General features: G+C 42.5%; 2 protein-coding genes across 7 annotated transcripts; one reads left to right on the top strand and one right to left on the bottom strand.

The window, feature by feature from the left end:
* Positions 1 to 207: 207 nt before the first annotated feature.
* Positions 208 to 10,330, top strand: fscn2b (fascin actin-bundling protein 2b, retinal). 3 transcript variants are annotated; one of them, XM_037081715.1, is made up of 6 exons: positions 208 to 300; positions 436 to 1,162; positions 7,838 to 7,994; positions 8,725 to 8,846; positions 8,983 to 9,150; positions 9,322 to 10,330. In XM_037081715.1, the coding sequence occupies exons 1-6, from the start codon at positions 208 to 210 to the stop codon at positions 9,525 to 9,527; spliced, it is 1,473 nt and encodes a 490-aa protein (XP_036937610.1). In that variant the 3' UTR covers positions 9,528 to 10,330. The 3 variants fall into 3 exon arrangements, with proteins under 3 accessions (XP_036937610.1, XP_036937611.1, XP_036937609.1); XM_037081716.1 differs by having other exon boundaries at positions 8,983 to 9,154; positions 9,320 to 10,330; XM_037081714.1 differs by having other exon boundaries at positions 8,725 to 8,847; positions 8,903 to 9,150.
* A 2,692-nt stretch (positions 10,331 to 13,022) lies between these two features.
* faap100 (FA core complex associated protein 100) lies at positions 13,023 to 19,416 on the bottom strand. 4 transcript variants are annotated; one of them, XM_037082168.1, is made up of 9 exons: positions 19,252 to 19,416; positions 18,899 to 19,114; positions 18,654 to 18,772; positions 17,609 to 18,519; positions 15,802 to 15,958; positions 14,773 to 15,688; positions 14,563 to 14,685; positions 13,651 to 13,737; positions 13,023 to 13,390 (listed from the first exon to the last, which is right to left on the bottom strand). In XM_037082168.1, the coding sequence occupies exons 2-9, from the start codon at positions 19,052 to 19,054 to the stop codon at positions 13,259 to 13,261; spliced, it is 2,601 nt and encodes an 866-aa protein (XP_036938063.1). In that variant the 5' UTR covers positions 19,055 to 19,114; positions 19,252 to 19,416; the 3' UTR covers positions 13,023 to 13,258. The 4 variants fall into 4 exon arrangements, with proteins under 4 accessions (XP_036938063.1, XP_036938064.1, XP_036938065.1 ...); XM_037082169.1 differs by having other exon boundaries at positions 18,899 to 19,091; XM_037082170.1 differs by having other exon boundaries at positions 18,899 to 19,047.
* Between the last annotated feature and the right edge of the window lie 113 nt (positions 19,417 to 19,529).

The raw sequence follows: 19,529 nt of genomic DNA, 5'->3' as shown, positions 1-19,529 counted from the left end.
CTTTCTTATTTCATCATTCTCCATGACTTCATCTCCTTCCTTATTCCTCACCTCTTTTAAAACCCTTATCCCCCCTTTCACTCCTGCATCGCATGTAAGGTCTATTTACCTCTCATTTTCTCCTTTCCTAGCTCTTTCCCCCATCCCTAACTTGTGTCACCCCTTGTTCTCCCTTTGTCTCTCACATTCCTGAATCCACAGGTGAAGATGCCTGCTAATGGGAACCGTCCACTGAAGTTGCAGTTTGGTCTAATCAACCACGAGGGTCGCTACCTCACTGCTGAGTCCTTTGGCTTCAAGGTGCATACTGATATAAAAGAAGAATTATTACATATTTGCATGCTGTGCCATGTAGCTGTACTTTATTCTTTTAGCCACAGGGTTGTTGTAGTAAGGACTAATGATTGAAAGTCTTCATGTTCTTTGTTTGTTCAGGTGAATGCATCAGCACCAAGTTTGAAGAAGAAGCAGAAATGGACTCTAGAGCAAGACTCACAGGATACCCAGGTGGTCTACTTGCGCAGCCACCTGGGACGCTACCTTGCCTCTGACAAGGACGGCAGAGTCACCTGTGAGGCTGACGGGCACAATTCCGACTGCCGCTTCCTAATCGTGGCTCAGTCAGACGGTCGCTGGGCCCTGCAGTCTGAGCAGCACCTCCGCTTCTTCGGTGGGTCTCGGGACTACCTGTCCTGCTTTGCCCAGTTAATCACAGATGCCGAGCTGTGGGCAGTTCACCTGGCTCTGCATCCGCAGGCCAACCTGCTGTCGGTGGCCCGCAAACGTTATGCCCACCTCTCTATGGAGGATGGTGAAATCGCTGTGGATGTGAACATTCCCTGGGGGGTGGCATCGCTCCTGACCCTTGTCTACCTGGACGGGAAGTACTGCATTAAGACCTGCGACAGCCGCTTCCTTAGCAATGACGGGAAGCTCTTGATGGAGAATGGGAGGGCCACAGCGTACACACTGGAGCTAAAGTGTGGGAAGCTGGCCTTTAAAGACTGTGAGGGGAAGTATTTGTCCCCCATGGGGCCTACAGGCACCCTGAGGTCTGGACGGTGTTCCAAGCCGGGCAAAGATGAACTGTTTGATCTTGAGGAGAGCCACCCACAGGTGGTTCTGATGGCAGCCAATGGGCGATATGTCTCCATAAGACAAGGTAAGAAATCATCAGCAAGAGATGATAGTCACAGATCTGATTTTGCCCTGAAGCCTTGCATGCACACACAAGCTTCAACTCTTCCAGCTTTCTCAGTTCCTTTAAGTCTTACACTGAGTCCCAAATGTCTGATTAAACAGAGGGAGGCTGACCTCATGTGCCATTGAGGATGGTCACATGAGCCTTTAGCCGACACAAACTGACCTACACACATACATAATATAGCAGGGGGTAACAAATACTACTACTACTACAGTTACTACTACTCACCTATATACAGTACATACTATACACTGCACAGAGCTTACAATTCACCGGAAGTACATTAAATTGCGGACGCGCTACTGAATATTCATGGTTAAGGGGATAGGCCAAACTAATGACTGACAACTGATAAGGGATGCGTGGTAATTATGGGTAATGTAGTCTGCACATCAACATGCATTGACATCCCATTGGACAGTAGCATCTTTCCAGGAAAACAAGATAGATGAGGCTGACATGGGAGACTATCAGCCTCATCTGGGAGACCTGAGACGAATACACCAATCGTTGTAGGGCTGCAATTGATTTAGGTTAGTCTACTGTCCATATTAAGTCTCACACTAGTGAGTGATATGGTCAAATAATGAATTTATTGTACAGCCGTGTTGCGAATAACTGCTATCTCTGTTGAGTTTTAGTGTTGTGCTGAAAATGAGCATTGGTAGAGGAGGCGTTGCTGCTATTCAAGTAGACAACCTGTAGTAAAAATGCGGCAAATCTTTGGGATTTTATATATATATATATATATATATATATATATATATATATATATATATATATATATATATATATATATATATATATATATATATTTTTTTTTTTTATATATATATATATATATATATAAATCCCAAATCATAAATGGTGGTCTTACAGAAAATCCCCTTTCATTCCCTCTCAGATAAACCTCCTGGCTTTGTAGGATGATGGTGTTAACAATACGCTTTTGCCTGCTTGGGCTTACTGAAACAGCTGCTTGTAACCTATATGCTGTACAGTAATGCTCTGTTGATACTGTATTATGTATTTACTCCTCAGTCTTGTGAAAGGGCTGTGGAGGTTATTTGATCAGTATGCAGCCATGACACCACACTACTACACTGATGGATTACACCTGCTACACACTGGCTTCAAAGTAGTTTTCCCTCAAAAACAAGGCAGAATTTCTTTGATCAGTGTAAAAACTAGAAAAACTGTAATTGTGAAGATCACGTTTCATCCGGGCAGCAGTGCACTAGACGTACTTGCCAAGTGTTCAGTTGTGGATGGTCGAAATGGCCTGATTTGAAACTGGATTTGGGGTGGATTAGCATACACCAACAGTGCTTGTCAGCAGACTTGGCCATGACACCCATCGGCAGGCTGCAGATTCTTGTCTGCAGGGTCGAGTTACCTCAGCCCCCGGTGCTGTAACTGAATCTCTCCCTGCTCATTGTTCCTGGTTAGCAGTGGGAGCTTCAGGCGGAAACTAAACAACCAGAAGCACTGTAAGTTGATTGGTTGAAGGGACGGATAGATATGGTGCAGGATAAAACATGCAAAATGTATATAAAGTAGCTTCATCTACGAATGTATGCACAGACAGAAATACTTGCCACATGCTCACATTTTTATGTTACAGTCTCTCATTCCCCCTCTCTCTTCCTACACTTGTTCTGCACAAACAAAAGCTTTATCTTTTACTGACACACTCGCCCACACACAACCATACCGTCCTGCTGCGGCAAGTGGTGAGGTGGTGTTTTGAATTATTGATGAAGTTGGCCCCTGTTCCTGGAAGGCGAAGGGGGGAGTCTGCTTTCAGAAACCCAAGCTGCTTCTCACCTGGGGCCAAAGCTTCTGCCCCTCCGAGTCCCACTCTATCCTGCTAATCTAACCCGCTAACCCCGGCCTCAGTCAGTGCTGCTGAAAATCAGATGACATTTCTTTTAGTTTTTGCAGCAATAGCATTTCACTATTGAATTACTTAAATCAACTTCTTGTCAAATGTCAAAATATTGAAGCTTGTATTAACAAAAAGGAATGGCTACCAACATTATAACAACTATTAAACGATTCGCTACCTGTCAAATTCTTATGCAAAACAAATGGGGGGGCAGCATAACTGCTGCCAGCTTTTGTTGCCGTTAGTGAGCATGCTAACTTACCAATGCAGCTAGGAGCCTGGACTGGGTGAGTGTGTTAGTGTGTGCACTGCTAACACAGAAGCTTTCAGTAGATAACTCTGCAACACAATAAATAGATGTCATAATGTCCAAAATATTCCTTCATATTGAATTTCAGTTCATTTTCATTGTTATCAACCAAGATTCCTAACTATCGCACCTTTAAATGGCCATGCAAGACATTATCTGACTTTCCCTGGTTTCCCAACTTCCCAGCAATTTGTTGTGTATGTGCTTGTAATGGGAAGACCTGGTAACACTGACTAAAATAAAGTCAGGGAGAATGGATGATAGTGTGCAACAGACCTAGAAAAAAATCTATATTTGGTGAAAGATGTGAAAGGTTAAATTGTAAAATTTGACTAAAAGTGGGACAAAAGCACAAAATGGAAAATCCTGACATGCTAGGACCTCAAAATCCTTCAATACTTGGCTAACTATGGCTTTTTGCCTCTGGTTTTCAACATGATGTTTAAAGAACGGGAAAATGGAAAGCAGAGCAGGGAGGAATCAGCTCTCAGAGGACTTTAGGACAATAGGAGTAGGTGTGGAGACTTCATCCTCCCTAATGTCACCTGTCTTTACACATAAATTAGTACCTTTGTTTCTGCTCCATTTAGTGCAGAGGAGTCATGTTGGCCATCTATTTTAAAGCGAGTGGCAATGCAGTAAATGGGTTAGTAATAAAAGAGGGTCAGCTGTTATGAGGTACAGCATGAATTTAGATGTAAAAGTGTAAAAGTGAGAGGCTGCAGTGGGATACAGTATTTTCTGTCTGCAGTGTGTGTGTGTGTGTGTGTGTGTGTGTGTGTGTGTGTCTTTGTGTGTGTGCGTGCGTGTGTGTCTTTGTGTGTCATGTAGATCTGTCATCATGTCTCTCATCGCCTCCCTGTGTTCCTCGGGCCTAAGTGGTCCACTCTGCCCTGAAAGTGAAAAAGAGATGATAGTCCAGAGACACAAACTTTCCATTAACACACATGAACACAACACAAATACACACGTATACGCGATGCATGCGTGCACAGACACATACAGAACAGATAAGTGAGGGGAGGAAAGAATGAATGGACCGAACTAAAAAAACAACAGAACATGCAGTTGTGAAGGATGAAGGATTGGTAGAAAGAGGAAAATAAGGAACAGGGGGATAGTGGCATCAGCTTACCATTAATAATAGATGTCAGAGCCATCTATCGCTGATGGATTAGTTAGGCTTGCTCCACTTGCAGGCTGCAGGTAGGACAGAAAGTGGAGCTGGATCTGGGGTCTGATCCAAAATGTGCCACCGCTGATGTTACCTATGTGTGTTTTTGTAGGACTGTGTCTGCGTACTCTGCATAGTTGATCAGCGATCGTGGCTATGATGACATCTTGTTTTGTATGCTTGACCAACTAGTGTGTCAAAGATGGCCATCAACACAGCCATTGATACCCTCAGATTGCTGGCTTGGATTTCAGCATATCTAATCCTTTCTCCCCCTGTTCTCTGTTTCGTTCTCTTCCTCCATCCTTCTCTCCTTCCTCTGCCTCCCATCTATCAGATAGCGTGGCTGAGGTCCCAGCTGAGCCCTGTCGGAGGATCATTTCTGGGTTGAATTAGTGTGAAATGGACACATGGAATAGGTAGACAAAGCATGACATTGAGTCGGGATGAGCTAGAAGGAGAGTGATGGGCCCCCAGGCATGGGTGCAGAGTGGAGGGGCAGAAATGTATTCTTCAAATGCACTTAAGATCAATGATAATTTAACCAGTTGTAAGACCTCATGATACCTAGTTTATCGGGTGTGAATAAGATGTGATTAAAGCGTCCCAGTGGCTCAGTAACCATGACATCTTTGTCGCATGTGATTCCCTTTCTTCCTCCTGCAGACTGCATCGAGAGCCAGATATCAAATTAGAGAAAATGCCACAAAAGAAACATAGAATAGCAGGGAATTACTCTGTATTGAACCAGAAGCTGGGGCTGAACAACTGGCATAATATATTTTTTCAAAGTTAGAATTGTTAATTATTATAATCACTATTATTTTTATCATCATAAAACTGGGCTGCAACCAGGCCCTTAAAATTGGTGCTGGATTATGCAGATGTAATCTATGTGCGTGTTAAGTAGCCTTAAATAACTTGATGCAGCCTATCATGGTAATTTCAGGATTATTTCTTGTGATGCAATAAGAACACTTAGTGCATCACCTGGGCCAGTCTCATTTAGAACATGCAGACAATGTCTTGTTCATCTTTATCCCTGTTAGTGGCCTGAAGCCTCTTTGGTTTGCATTGTTGGTCTGTTAGTTGGTCCATGGTGGATATATTGTCATTAAATTCTGACATTAATGGTAAAGCACTGTCCACAGAACAAATACCTGCATATCTAATGACTAATGTTTAGTGCCAATTAGCAATGGTTAGCTTGCTACTATGAAAGATTTGTTGAATATGATAAACATACATGCTAAAAATCTAAATGTTAGAGCTGTCCTTATGAGCATTAGGGGTGAAGATCAGGAATCACTTTGTTGATTCATTTTGCACAGTTTAGTTCAGTTCCAAGATCGCAGTCACTGAATATGTCATAAACAATCAAGTCATGCACTATACATTCAAAAGAACTGAAATATTTAATACTGACTCTGATGTTTTTCAGTCCAGCAGTCTGTTCAGCCCCCATACGTTACACTGCGCTATGCTGCCTTATGTTACTTCAAGCTATGCAATGCTATGCTACACTACGCTACGTTACGTTGCAATGCCATACAATACGAAAGGATACAATACATTACAATATGAAACGATGTAGCCTTTCTCTACCGAGCATATTATCATACTAACTTTACAATTAGATCACAGCACTGCTGTGCATAAACAAAACAACTAGCATGACTTGTATTGTCTTTGCCTACAGTGCTTAGTGTTGTTTAGATTCTTTCTTTGTAACCCAGTGTGTTTTTTAGGACAAAATTCTGCATTTTTCTGCAGCTCTCCAATGCAGTCAGTTGCAGTTACCATAAAATCTTCATTCCTGAAGTTGATTCATTCTGTAAATTATTTCTCCTCTTTTTTTTAAGCATTGTTCTCAAATAGTGTGGCTGTTATTTTTTAAACAAAAGTACCCGGCTGTACATGAGTATAGTTTAAGAAATGCATAACAACATATAGTAGCTAGTTAATGCTTTTACATTTTTAGCATGTTTGCCATATGCTCGGTCATTCACAGCTTAGGGTTGAGAGCGGTTGGTAATTATCTGTACATCCTGCTAAGTGTGCACCATAAAATCCTCAGGTCTTTTCCTGTTTTTCCTTTATTCTTTTATTGAGGGGATTGAGGGATTGGACTGGGTAGCACTTGAAAGCTGATTATATCAGAGCCCCGCTGAGAAGAGGGCAGATAGGCAGTGCCGGAGGTGGGGTGATGGTGGGAGGGGGTCAGGGGCAAGGAGGCAGGGAGGCATGGGGGAAGGGAGGGAACGTGGGGAGGGATGACCAGATGAGAGGAGGGCGAGGCATACAGATCGGTGTTGTTGAAGGATTAGGAAAATGTATTGAGATATTCTGCAACGCAACTCATTTGGGATTTACGTAGCTCTTTGCAATCTGTCTGTCGGTGGTGATAAACAATTGCTGTGTTTCCTGCCAACTTGTATCATAATGTTAACAGCTGAAGTAGCAATCACAAAAGGACTTCTGAAACAAATCAAAGCAAAAGTGCAAATCAAAGCAGAGAAGTGTGGATGTCTCTGTGTTTGCATTCCCGTGTGATTTAGCACGTGTTCCTCCGCTCCGCGTGTTTGTTATGCTAAAATAATTGGTTCCTATAAAAATGTTTGACGCTCAAAGGTGTGATTTGTGTTGGGTTGACAGTGTTGTCTCTGCATAGCTGATGAGGCATTATCATGCAATACCTGCATTCCAAACATGTAGTGAGCGTTAGCTCTGCTCTGCAGGATTTTCCTGCATGGGCAGATTTAGTGTATTCATTTTATTTACCATCTATTCTGTCCATGAATGCATCCAGAACCACAATCAGTGGCAATGTATTTAGCCTCTGGAAACTATATGCCTGGCACGTCAGATCAGTGGAAGATGGAACCACTTAAAAATAACCTAACATCCCGGGATCAGACGTGATTACTAAACTCTGTCATGCTGGGCCAAGTTAAACATAACAATACAAACTGATTAGCGAGCTGCCATGTTGTCTTTCCCCCCAAACTATTTAGTCTGTTTTGTGACTTGCCACTGAGAGGAAAACAAAGTAGGTCTGCAGCGGAGCTAAGAACTTCATCCCTCATGCAAGTTGTAAACGTGGTAATATCACATCTTCTTCTGCACTAATTGCACATATGTTACATATAACACTGCAAGAAATGACTAAAATGGAATATGGAGAGACAAACTGTGGGCAGCAGTGTTTTTCATGATTTCTGAAGATTTAATGACATGATGTGCTTACTATGCCCCTCCCAGGAGTAAGCCTCGCAGCCAATCAGGATGATGAGACGGACATGGAGACGTTTCAGATGGAGATTGACAAGGAAACCAAGAAATGTACCTTCCGCACCAGCCAAGGAAACTACTGGGCTCTGGTGGCCCACGGAGGCATCCAGAGTACTGCCACTGAAGTGTGAGTGAATACTGTCATATCAAATCAGTACACCACTAACTGTGTGTGTCAGTTCTGCATTTTATAGCACTGATATGTTTATACAGAAACATCAGTTCTGCAGCTGAGTGACTTTTTTTCCCCGCCTCATCATCAAATCATCAACGTTTCCCTTTAATCACACAGATGGTTGTACACAGAATTGTGTAACCAGTCAGATGTCAGCTAAGTGGTAACACTATGTAACCATCATTAATGAATGGTAAATCTATAATTAATTACACTTTAGTTAATAGTTATTTCACTGTTGCAGTTGTTATTTAAGAGGTTGCAACTTATGTTTATAAACCTTTCGTTCAATAATTGGCTTATTAAAAGCACTTCACAGTTAGATAACTAAAGTTTGATTAACTATAAATTTAACTACCAATGTTGGTTAGTGTTATCATGGATATTCAGTCAAAGAATAATGCAACTCTGTCACAGCACACAACACAGTGTATCACTGAAAATGCAAGTCAGTCATGGAAATTAATCAGTTGGATAGAGAAGTGATTGAAGCCTACAACTCAAAGAATGAAGATAATATTGTACTGGCAAATCTGATTTGATAGAAACTTACTTCTCTCTGTGTTGGTCTGCTTTAACTTTTTTAAGTCTTGCATATGCGCTAAAAATGTAATCACATTATTTCCAAGTGATGTAATAGCAAGGAAAAACTCTTGTTTTCTCTGTTCATGCCCTCCTGCAGGTCAGCAAACACCATGTTTTCAGTGGAGTGGCTCGGCCACAAGGTGGCACTAAAAGCTAACAATGGAAAATACATCTGCACTAAGAAGAACGGCCAGCTGCTGGCTGTCAGTGATTCCACAGGTAATACACCATTTTCAGGTTATGCTCTCCTCCTCTGTTCTCAGCACTGATGAACCTCCTCCCTCAAACCCATCCTCTGACTCCTCTAGTGTTTCCTATGATGTGTCTCCATCATTCTGCTGTCACCCTTTGCCAGGCGAGGACGAGCAGCTCACTTTAAAACTGATCAACCGACCCATGCTGATCCTGAGAGGAGAGAACGGATTCATCTGCCACCACAGGAGCTCCAACACACTGGACGCCAGCCGATCAGTCTATGACATTTTCACCCTGCAGTTCAGTAATGGGGCCTACCATATTAAAGGTCAGGCTGTACCCTCTCGAACAAGATTGATGTAACCCCTGCTTCTTTTTTTGATCCCAGCCCTGAAGCAAATCTGTGTTTCAGCAATGAAAATTGGTCTATGAATTTAATCATGATTGTATTATAAACACATTTCTGGGGTGTCTGACTATCTGCCTCTTAATCCTGCAGGTGTGGACGGCCGGTTCTGGTACGTGAACAGTGCTGGGCTGGTGTGCTCTGACGGCGAGGTCCCAGAAGATTTTTCCCTTGAGCTCCTTGAGCCCGGTCGCCTCGCAATCCGTGGCAAGAACGGCAAATACCTGCGTGGAGACCAGGGAGGCACGCTGAAAGGAGACGGACACAGCCTGAGCAGCTCAGCCCTGTGGGAGTATTGATTCAATCCAGTATTAGTCCTAACACGAAACCTGACAATGACTCTTCTCGTTGTTGACTTGACTCTGGTGAAACACAGTTACTCATCAGCCTGTACGCATTGCATCCCACTTTTTTTCCTCCTTCCTGTTACAAAGAGGTGGTCACAGTGAGCTTGCAGGGATGACTGACCCATAAGGGGGGAGAAGGTGAAAGAAGAGGAACTGATTCAGCCAAGAAACGTCTTGACGACGTGAACTTTTGAGTCGGTGCTTGATCTGGAAACAGCAGAATTAGTGTGAATGAACTTCAGAGTGTTCGTGTTATTCATTTAGATTTGTTTTCTCCAATGATCATCTGCTGTAAAATGTAAGTAAAGGTGCAATATGTAAGAATTGTGGCTGAAAACATTTAAAACTATTATAGTATATTTAACATGCTAACCAGCTAGCCCACTCCAAGTATAAAACTCCTGTGCTAGCTATGTAAACACTCCACTGGTGCTTCATGCTCCCAGTCAGGACTGCTAGCTGCACGGCTAATTGAGCTAACTAGCTAATGGCAGCTTCAGTTAGCAGGAGTTACTCCCATGACATGCTGCTGTCTATTTACTCTGAGTTGGAATTCTTACATAATACACCTTTAACAATTGTTTGATGCTAAACTACAGATTGAAGATATTGTTTTTTCAATAAAGACCTGTAGATGTATACAGTAAAACCAAACATCAGTGTGACATGTCAGCCAGGCTTTACATTATTTACAGCAGGACAACAGAAGTGGTCAAACAGGTGTGTAATGACACTCATCTAGCTGAAGAAGTAGCCTGCAGCCAATCAGGGTGCAATTTGAGACAGACATTAGAGGTGAGGTCACCTGTAAGTGGAGTTCAGGTCATCAGCATGGTACTGCTGTCTAAGGATAATTATTAACAGACACGAATGATGGGGCTGTAGTAGTCAGCTGTAGAAACATTAGAAGACTGGAACCAAGTCTCGTGTGCAAAGCAGCACTAGAAGGATCATTACACCTTGATCATTTGTCCCTCTCTTCTGTTTTTCTACATTTCTTCTTCCTCTCATGAACATAAAGATACAAAATGCACTTCTATGTCTAGTTATGTTTTGTTTCAGGGCAACACTTACTATACTTATATTATTGAACTATAATATTGCATCGCAACCTCAGATGTACAGGGAGTAACCACAGGCAATAGGGCTCAGTCAATCAGCCTTCCTGTGAGCAGGGCTGGACACCAGACTGTGACTGAATACAGCCTCTGAGACCAAAGGAAGTCAGTTTGAGGACAGGGGATGGAGGTGATTTACAGCAGCCCTTACTAGGACTATGACTCCAGGAACAAGAAGAAACGACAGGCAAGGAGAGGAGGGACATGAAGCGGCAAAGGAGCACTGGGTGAAAACATCATCAAGAGCTAGAATATTTTCACTCCTTACTTTGAGGATTTGGGATTTATTTAAACAAAATGAGGCAATTAAGACTGTGCTACTTTGGTATAACAGAGGAACCTTCCTGAATTTGTGAGTTTACTTTGTTTACTTTTTAGATAGTTAGATCTCCCTGCTGAAACAATCATTGCTTTCAGACTCACCTTTTGCAGTACAAAGTGAAGCAAGGACAAGACGGGGCTAGCTGGTTAGCATGCTAACTTCACAGATGTTTAGACATTTTTGGCACAATAACACTGTTTTGTTACACTTGTTGATAATGTTAAATGTAAACTTTCATGTGCTGTAAGTGTTGTCATTGTTTCAACTTCTTGTCCCTTTTGTAGTTAGCAATCCCCTCCCTCCTCTTTACATCACCACATGAACGTGCAGCAGATATCGCCAGACCGTATACCAGGCAATGTATTTTCTCTATAATGGCAGAAGGACGGGGGGTGGAGACAAGGGTTACTGACCAAACACTCTATAACGGTGATTACTGCCGGAATATAGAGCTATTTAACCCATATTCTAATAAAAACATATCACTTACTGCGGCTTTAAATCCTGACTAAATCCTTACTAAATGTTAATAGTTACTTAATACTTATTATTGTGTTAATTAACTCTTAGTCCATTATTATTACTGTATGTCAATAGCATCTTTATAAACTCGGGGCCAGGCCAGCATCTGTGAAGGAAGCAGAGACATTTCCTGTCAGGACCTGCAGCAGCTGTCATGTGGATGCCAGCGGGTGTCTCTGCTGCTGTTTCTGTGACAAAAGTATTGATGTTGCTGTGATGATAGCAGAAGATACCACTAGTTTCCCACTAGTCATGGTCACTGTTTTACTGTTTTGCTTATTGGTCCATTTCTGGTGGATGAGCTGATATACTGTCAAGAGAGATGACATCACGATCAATCTCTGTAACAATTTATATAAAGACTCTCTGAAAGCTGAAAAGGGCCTCATACGTGTTTCTTCTCTAAAGTTCCAGATCAGCGTCTCTAATATGTATCTTAAGGAACATGCCTCAGTCTTACAGCACCACTATGTTTTGGCTGTTTTAAAGTCACATCACTGCCACCTAATGGAGATGATGTGACATTTTACCTTCATTTTTCAGGTGAAGTGCCCCAGATGCTGAACATCAGAAGACATTTTAAAGCCTACACGCATTGTGGTGCATATGTGACTTTCACAAAAATGACAAGAGCTCTACAGCATTGCCTTTTGAGAATCAAACAGCACAAGTTTTAATACAGTAAAACAGTCAACAATAGTCTTTTTGATATCGGACCCAGCTTATCTCATGGTGACAAAAAACAGGACTATGCATTTCTGTTGCAAGAGGACATTAGTGGAGCTGCTCGCATAATATATAGATTTTCTTTCTCAATTAATCTGCTAGTTGCTTGGTCTAAAAGAATGTCAGAAAATGGTAAAATAAAATACTATTATAGTGGGAGTCCTTGACCTGAAGAAATGTACAACACCCCTGCCTTAATCCCTGCCTGTGTTTAGAAGCCAGTGGACCGCCTGTCCTTTGACAACCCTCTACTCCTGAAAAACACCTGAAATGTATAAACAGGGCACAGCAAAGCAGACTACATCATACATCTGAAGGCTGACTATATAAGGTATAATGATCCCTCCTGTCAATCTAGTTTGGGATCAATAGGACTGAGTTTTCATTTCAGTAGCTGTACACCTGAACAACCTCTGCAGATTATTTGTTTTAATCAAATTATTTCCTTACTTTTGTAATTGTTGGTTCTTCATAATCAAATGTCAACAATCCATCAGTCGTCAGTCAATGTGTGCATGTTTCTGATGTTTCTGACGCAACAACTATTGTACAGGACATGTGGTTCTTTGTCACTGTTACGCCTACGTGTCTGACACATGTAAACCACAGGACCTTTACCCAGCTGTAGGGCAGTTTTTCCATTCCAACTGTAATTGCATATATTTTTACTGCACCTGAGCTCTTAGATGACCTTGTGCTGGATGTAACTGTTCATAAAAGAGGAGTTAAGCTAAAGCACACAAATAATAAAAAACAACGTTATGGGCGATATTTATTACAATCAGAGCCGTGAAATATGTGCAGCTAAATCATAATGGAAAATAATGAGTCACATGAGAATAACCGTGAATGTTAACAATGGTTTAGTGTTACAAAAATACATTTACAATAGATCATGGACATTTTTTGCCAATCAGCTGCAAAGGTAGCTTACACAACACCGAACAAGGTCGAGTGCAGCTGTCTAGGCCCAGCTCGATAAATAAAATAAGCGTTTAAATTATGAGGAGAGGATTTTCCCTGAGCTCTCGGTAAACAGAGAGAAGAGATCGGGTCATCTGCCCTGTGGACGCGCCCGCACCAAAGGCCCCAGAGACTCGACTCTGCTGGATCTGCTGTAGCAGGTGCTGACATAAGAGACGGAGGAAGGAGATGGAAGTTCAAAAAGAAATAACACCAAGATACTTTTGGATTAAACACAGTCATGGACAGGAACTAAAAGCTTTTGGGTCTTATAAACGTGTAGGGATATGTAATGTATTTAAGAAATAAGAGTTTCTCTCCATTTCATGTCATGGAATGGAATAAACTGGATATATTTAATTACTTAGAAGAGACAGGTGGTAAATAAATAAGTGAGAAGAAGAGCAAATGTTTAATTGGTTACCTCGGCCCGCTTCAGTGCCTGTCTCAAACCTAAACTGCGGATGCTCTTTGTGGAAGCTGCCCTCTCAGGAACCCTCTGTAGCAGAGTCTGTGTGAACGAACAGAGCAGACGACTAATGTGACAGAATTTCACATTAAACTTGGCATCTAAAAGTACGGACACATATGTCTATAGCTACGGCTGATCATCATTCATGTGTAAGGGGGGTGATTTAGGTCTCTCTCATACAATCCAAATTGGCAGTATCTATCACTGTGTCAGAAATCACTCACTACCCACTATAGAGTGAGTTTGCCATTTTGTGGTGCCCTCCAAATGTATAGTGGGAATAATCAAACCATACATAGTTGATTTATCTAAAACCCTAATCTTGTAGTGTCCACTTTTGAGAAACAAACCTTGCAACAGAAGGAGGAGGAAAAACAAAACATCAACCTTGGTATCTTTTCTGTTTTTCTTTGCTATTGAATTTCCCTGTATCAACAAGAGGTCCAATTCTGTAAAGCTGAACAAGATAGAATTACCAGCACTGAAACAAACAGTGTCTGTCTTCTCTTGTTCGAAGCAGATCAAAGCTAGACATCAAGTTAGCTGGATCAAAGCCGCATCATTGCCTTATAATGGGGTTGTGTTAGCATACCGTGGTCTCAGAAAGGATGGTTATCATATGTCTGTTTAAGCTGTAACATATGCATATTTTTTTCTGACTACGTTTAGAAAACTTGAATAGTTTTCAGTTTTGACTGTTTTCTACTTTTAGGCTAGTCGACTAATCTGAGTTTAAACCTTTGTTTGAACACCGCGGGAGTTAGTCTTTAAGAACATCCCCATTCCATGTATAAGAAGAAACTGTTCGTCTGTAAGTTACTCTGAAAATATGGTTTGGGTGTGTGTTTGTGTGTGTGTTTGTACCTGGACCCTGCCCAGCACAGCATGATGCAGTCCACACACTGCTGCTATAGATGAGCTCTCAACCTGAACCTCCACTGTGGTCAGGGAGTCCTCCTTCCCTGCACTCTGTTCCTCTACATTTACCTGGAGGAGCAACAGAGCATTCACCTGTTTTATTCATATCAAACATACAGGCTAAACTTATCAATATATTATTAGATCATTTTTTACCTCTTTTGCTGTCAGTTTGACCGTGTGTCCGTTTGGGCCTCGAGCATGGATCACTGAGCGGCTCATCTTGTCTCCTTGGTGTCCTGTCCTCACTCCTCCAGAACCTTCAGACAACAGCCATTCCAGCAGAGAGACACACACATTTTGAGGAGCCAACTTTGGCCCCTGAGGGTCCTCACCTGAGCTTTTCACCACCAGCATATCTCTCACTAACTCTGACAACACCTGGACGCTTGCTGAATACTGCTCCCGCTCAGGTTTCGAAGCATTTTCTCCTCCTCCCTCCCCTCGTCTACTGCACTTAATCTGGCGTGAGTTTAAAAAAGCTTGGATGGTATCCGTTGCAGTGTTGTTGCACTGAGATGTGGCCTTTTTCTGGGCGTCTATGGGACTGCTGACCTGTAGGGCGTGCAACCAATCCACTGTCAGTGTGTTCAAGGGCAAACTGATGCAGCTATGCTGCGAACCATTAAGGTTTGCTGCCTCCTCGCCCAGGAGACTTGAGAGAGAGAAGATGAGTGAGCAGCTAACTGTCACGGGGAAGGATGCATCGCCTGCAGCTGCCAGGGGCAGTGAAACTTCTAATGATTCCCCTGCAGGGAGGCTGTGGAATGGGAATGAAAAATTTGTGGAGGGGCTTTCTCCTCCTGCGCTGGGAGGATATGACAGAGGAAACACAGTCACGCTCAGTGTCCAGCCATGTTCCAAAACATAAGGACTTGAATTATCCAGGACACATGTCAGGTTCAGGGAGTCTTTTTGAAGCAGTCTGCTCCACTTGGTCGTGGCATGACATCTGATCAGATTCTCCTCACTGTTTGTACCGGCTACCAACAGGAAGCTGATGTTAAGAACCTGATTCAGGTGCCTCAGAATCTGGTTTTTGGATTTGATTGCAGTTTTCAGCACCATTGCTCTAAAGAAAGCAAAGCAAAATCACATTCAAATCAACATAAATAACATATTGACTAGAATTGATGTCTACTGTGTTCAATTTCAACAGTGAAAAAGGAATCATGTTGGGTTTACCTCTCACAAACATCCCCAATAGCAGACAGGAGGTCTCTGGCGCTGCGGCCAACCTGTGTGGAGGGCATCTTGGACAATCCTGTATCCTCTTTCTCCACAGGTAAGGTAATCCTCTGGATCTGCCCCCTGACAGACAGCCCCAGCAGCTCAACCTCGCCTGGAGTACAAGGACACAAGATAAAGGCAGAAAAGAGACTGAGGCCTAATTGCAAAGCAGACATGTTGCATAACATCACTGCTTAACATTGTTGCCACTGAGCTTGAAGAGCTTTTCAGATACAGAATGAAGAGACACAAAGTCGCTTAAAAAATATGTTATCACACCAGTGTAATTAATTTATAATCCAGTACAGCTGTCTGACACATACGTATTATTGGACAGCTGTTCCTCACAGAGTAGAAAAGATAAGTTTTCTGCCCACTAACAGGAAGAAGGATCAGCTGCTGCTGACTTGATGCACATCACTTGATGCAGACTGAACAGCAGAAAGAGATATTCCACTGGCTTCACACTAGAGGTCAACTGGTTAATGGGTTTGTCAAATAAATCTGCACTCATACAATGTTTTACAAACAGAACTTGGCTCCAATAGATGCCAATGTCATGCATACAGGTGAGTGTGTGTTCAGTGAGGTCAGGATCCTGCACAAGCTGTTTCCTCTGTTATAATATCAGCCTTCTCAACTGGAAATTAACAGGAAATTTAAAAAGAAAAAGCTCCCTCTTACATTTTTTTACGCTTAGTTTGATGTTCAGTTCCAGATTTATATATTAATTTAGGCATTTATTAGTTTGAGTTAGATATTAGGGTCAACTCGGGATAGGACATTAAAAGATTTTATGGGCAATCATGATAAAAACACCCACAATAAGTTGATTGTGGTGAATTATTGGAATAATTGTGAATCGAGATATTCATGAATATCTTCACATAAATGGCTTGAAACAGCTGTCTAGCCTGCTGACTTACAGTCCTATATTAGTTTGCTGAATAAGTTTTAATTGCCTCAGCCTGTCACCATGGCTGAAGGCTTGGCTTGCTCTTTGTATCCCCCACAAAAACAAGTTTAATAGGATGCATGCAAGGAAGAACAGGGAGATGATGTTACCATCATGTGTTTATTCTTTTCATGGACCTTTTGATTTATGATTACTTACTGAAAATTTTTAAGTTTGATTGTTTTTCTCTGAAAAAAGATGTGTGTCTGTTTCTTAACAGAATGTAGGGTTAACGTGATTACTGTATGTTTTATTTAAAAAGATTTAAGAATATTTTGCTGATTATCAGGATAGTATCATGAAGCGTAATTATGTTGGAAGTTCAACAATAACCCCATTTCTTAAAAAGAGCGTTGGCTTCCTGCTTTTCTTTTTTTGTGCTTCAAACAGCCATTGGTTTATTACTTTATAGAAAGTCATCGATCACAAGCAAATCAATCAGTATTTTGTCACTATTTTTTTCACATATATTTGTCGACAAAGTCACACTAGCCTCTTTGAAGATGATAATGCGAATTTGGTGATTGTTTTGCATCAAAATGTTGCAGTTTTGCAGCTGACTCAGACACACCTAAACAAACTTTATCAGGAAGGAGTTTTCAAAGCTGTCACTTTTCAAAACTGTCATCAAACCTGAATAAATCATAGCATGTCTCTTGTGTAACTCCCACATTTTTCAGTTTTGTGTACGGTAGGTTCATTTAGTTCAGCAGTTAAATTAACTTAAAGCAATGGCTTCCAGAAGGAAATTGCTCACCGGTGGTTATTAGTGAAGTCACATCTATGCTGGGTCCTGATTCTGCTTACCTGCATGGTTGTGTGTAGGCTCAGCCAAGGCAATGACTCTACACACATTTAAACTGGTGGGGGTTTGGCGGGCAGCGACTGTCGTACTCGATGTCTCTTCATTGCTTTCTTGGCCTTCTTGACCCAACGATCCCCCTGACAGATCCAGTCTCAGCAGGTCTGACCCAGTGCTGTAGTAGAGACAGGTCTTATCCACACAGCCACACACCACTGGCCCCGGTACACACCTCTCAGTAAAGTTAGCTCTGCTGCCCCGTCCCTCTGGTCCTCCCTTGTCTGTTTTGATCAGCACCACTCTCCCTAGTTCGCCCACAGCCACTAAACACTGTGCATGCCTAAGACCCGTCTCCATGACAGCAGATGCTCCAACAAATACGACTGGCTGCTCCAGGTTATGCAGGACCCGGAGCCGGGATCCTGGGAGTCGCAGAGGAAGGAAACAAAGACACCCATCCGGCAGGCCACAAAGGATGACCGGTGACTTGGCGAGGGCAGCGTCGACCCCAAACAAAAGTTTGAAGAGGACGGGCTCGAGGCGGATGTGTCCATCAGGTAAAGTCGCCTCTGATGAAGAAGTGGAGGAGGAAGGCAGTGGTGTAGCATCACTAGAACAGACACAAATCAGCACAGGCCTCCTTCTCACTCTCGTCTCCCTCTCGTCGTCATCCTGAACAACACTTGAGACCAGCGGCAGACTGAATGAAGTGAGACTCTCACAGCTGCTGGAGGATGACTGTTTTGGACAATTGTACAGAGTCAAAATCCAGGACGTGTCTCTCTGGGAAAGAGTCAGGAGTACAGAGCCGAGATGCAGCAGTGACAACACTCCTTCTTCTGGAACAAGCAGAAACTCAGAGGAGATTTTCAGCTCAAATGGACTGGAGGCGGCATCAGCAAGGGAGCTTTGAGCTCTGCAGAGGTGAAAGGTCACGTAAGTCAGAAGTCCTGATGAGACTGCATGTAACACGTTGTATATAATACATGGGCATGTATTCATGGATCTAGCTCCTTTGAATGCAGTCAAATTGGATGTAATGGTTCATACCTGGATAACAGAAATTGTGAACTAACACAATAAACTCCACTCATACAGGCTGCATAGAGGACCTGCTTGTCATGACTCCCAACCAGGTCACTCACAGGACCAGGAAACTGTAGGACAGCCTGCAACAAAACATCACAACACAAAGAGAATAAGGAGATTATTACAACTTGACCTTCTCACAGTGAAGCTTTGCAGTCTATTTAGGATGTCAGATCAGCGTACAGTACAGTATATTAGCTACTTACTGTGAGTTTTCTCTCTTTAGCACTGAAGATGTAGACCTCGCCGCTGCCAGTGCAGATGAACACATCTGTCCCAACACCGAGCTGGACCTTCGGTGTGCATGATGTTCCTGAGAAGCCAAACTCTGCCCAAGTCTCAACAGCACACCGTCCTTCCATAGCCACGACACCGAAGAAGAAGAAGAGACTTACAAGTCTGCATATGTCACGTAAGACACACTGTCAGGGGACAGTCAAAAAATGTTAATGTCAAAACTATACGTGGTATTCATGAACCGGTTGTTAACAGTGGATGGGGCGCTCTCTAACTTCCGCGCGTCAACTTTTGGACCAATAACGGCCAAGAACTACATTACCCATGAGGAACAACGGGAAGTCTGATGCTGAATGTGGGTTCGCTGTTTAAAAATATTTCTTGCCTCGGCGTAGAGGCCAGACGACTAGAGGAGTGTGTTCTCTCTTCTTCTAAAACAATTTAGCATTTAAAAAAAAAAACATGCCCTTGTTTGGAGTTTTAAAGCCAGTTGTAGTCCGCAGAGCTGAGAACACTTGGTGGCGAACGTGCGCATTTTCCATGTTGTCAATGCACGAAAAAGAAGAAGAAGAAGAAAACACAGAAAGCACGTGGTCTTCC

This window comes from Acanthopagrus latus, chromosome 20 (genome assembly GCF_904848185.1).
Source record: "Acanthopagrus latus isolate v.2019 chromosome 20, fAcaLat1.1, whole genome shotgun sequence".
NCBI classification, from domain to species: Eukaryota; Metazoa; Chordata; class Actinopteri; order Spariformes; family Sparidae; genus Acanthopagrus; species Acanthopagrus latus.
The sequence above is the reverse complement of the archived record's forward strand: the minus strand, read 5'-3'. Positions and strand labels throughout refer to the sequence as shown.

Bases quoted from the DNA above. Each gene is read 5' to 3' on its own strand.
- fscn2b (XM_037081714.1), top strand. From the start codon at position 208: ATGCCTGCTAATGGGAACCGTCCACTGAAGTTGCAGTTTGGTCTAATC. The intron at 8,848-8,902 runs TAATACACCATT...CACTGATGAACC, and splicing joins GCTGTCAGTGATTCCACAGG to TCCTCCCTCAAACCCATCCT. The intron at 9,151-9,321 runs GTCAGGCTGTAC...TTAATCCTGCAG, and splicing joins TGGGGCCTACCATATTAAAG to GTGTGGACGGCCGGTTCTGG.
- faap100 (XM_037082168.1), bottom strand. From the start codon at position 19,054: ATGGAAGGACGGTGTGCTGTTGAGACTTGGGCAGAGTTTGGCTTCTCA. The intron at 18,520-18,653 runs GTATGAACCATT...TCACCTCTGCAG, and splicing joins TCACAATTTCTGTTATCCAG to AGCTCAAAGCTCCCTTGCTG. The intron at 13,738-14,562 runs GTACAAACACAC...TCGTTCACACAG, and splicing joins CTGTGCTGGGCAGGGTCCAG to ACTCTGCTACAGAGGGTTCC.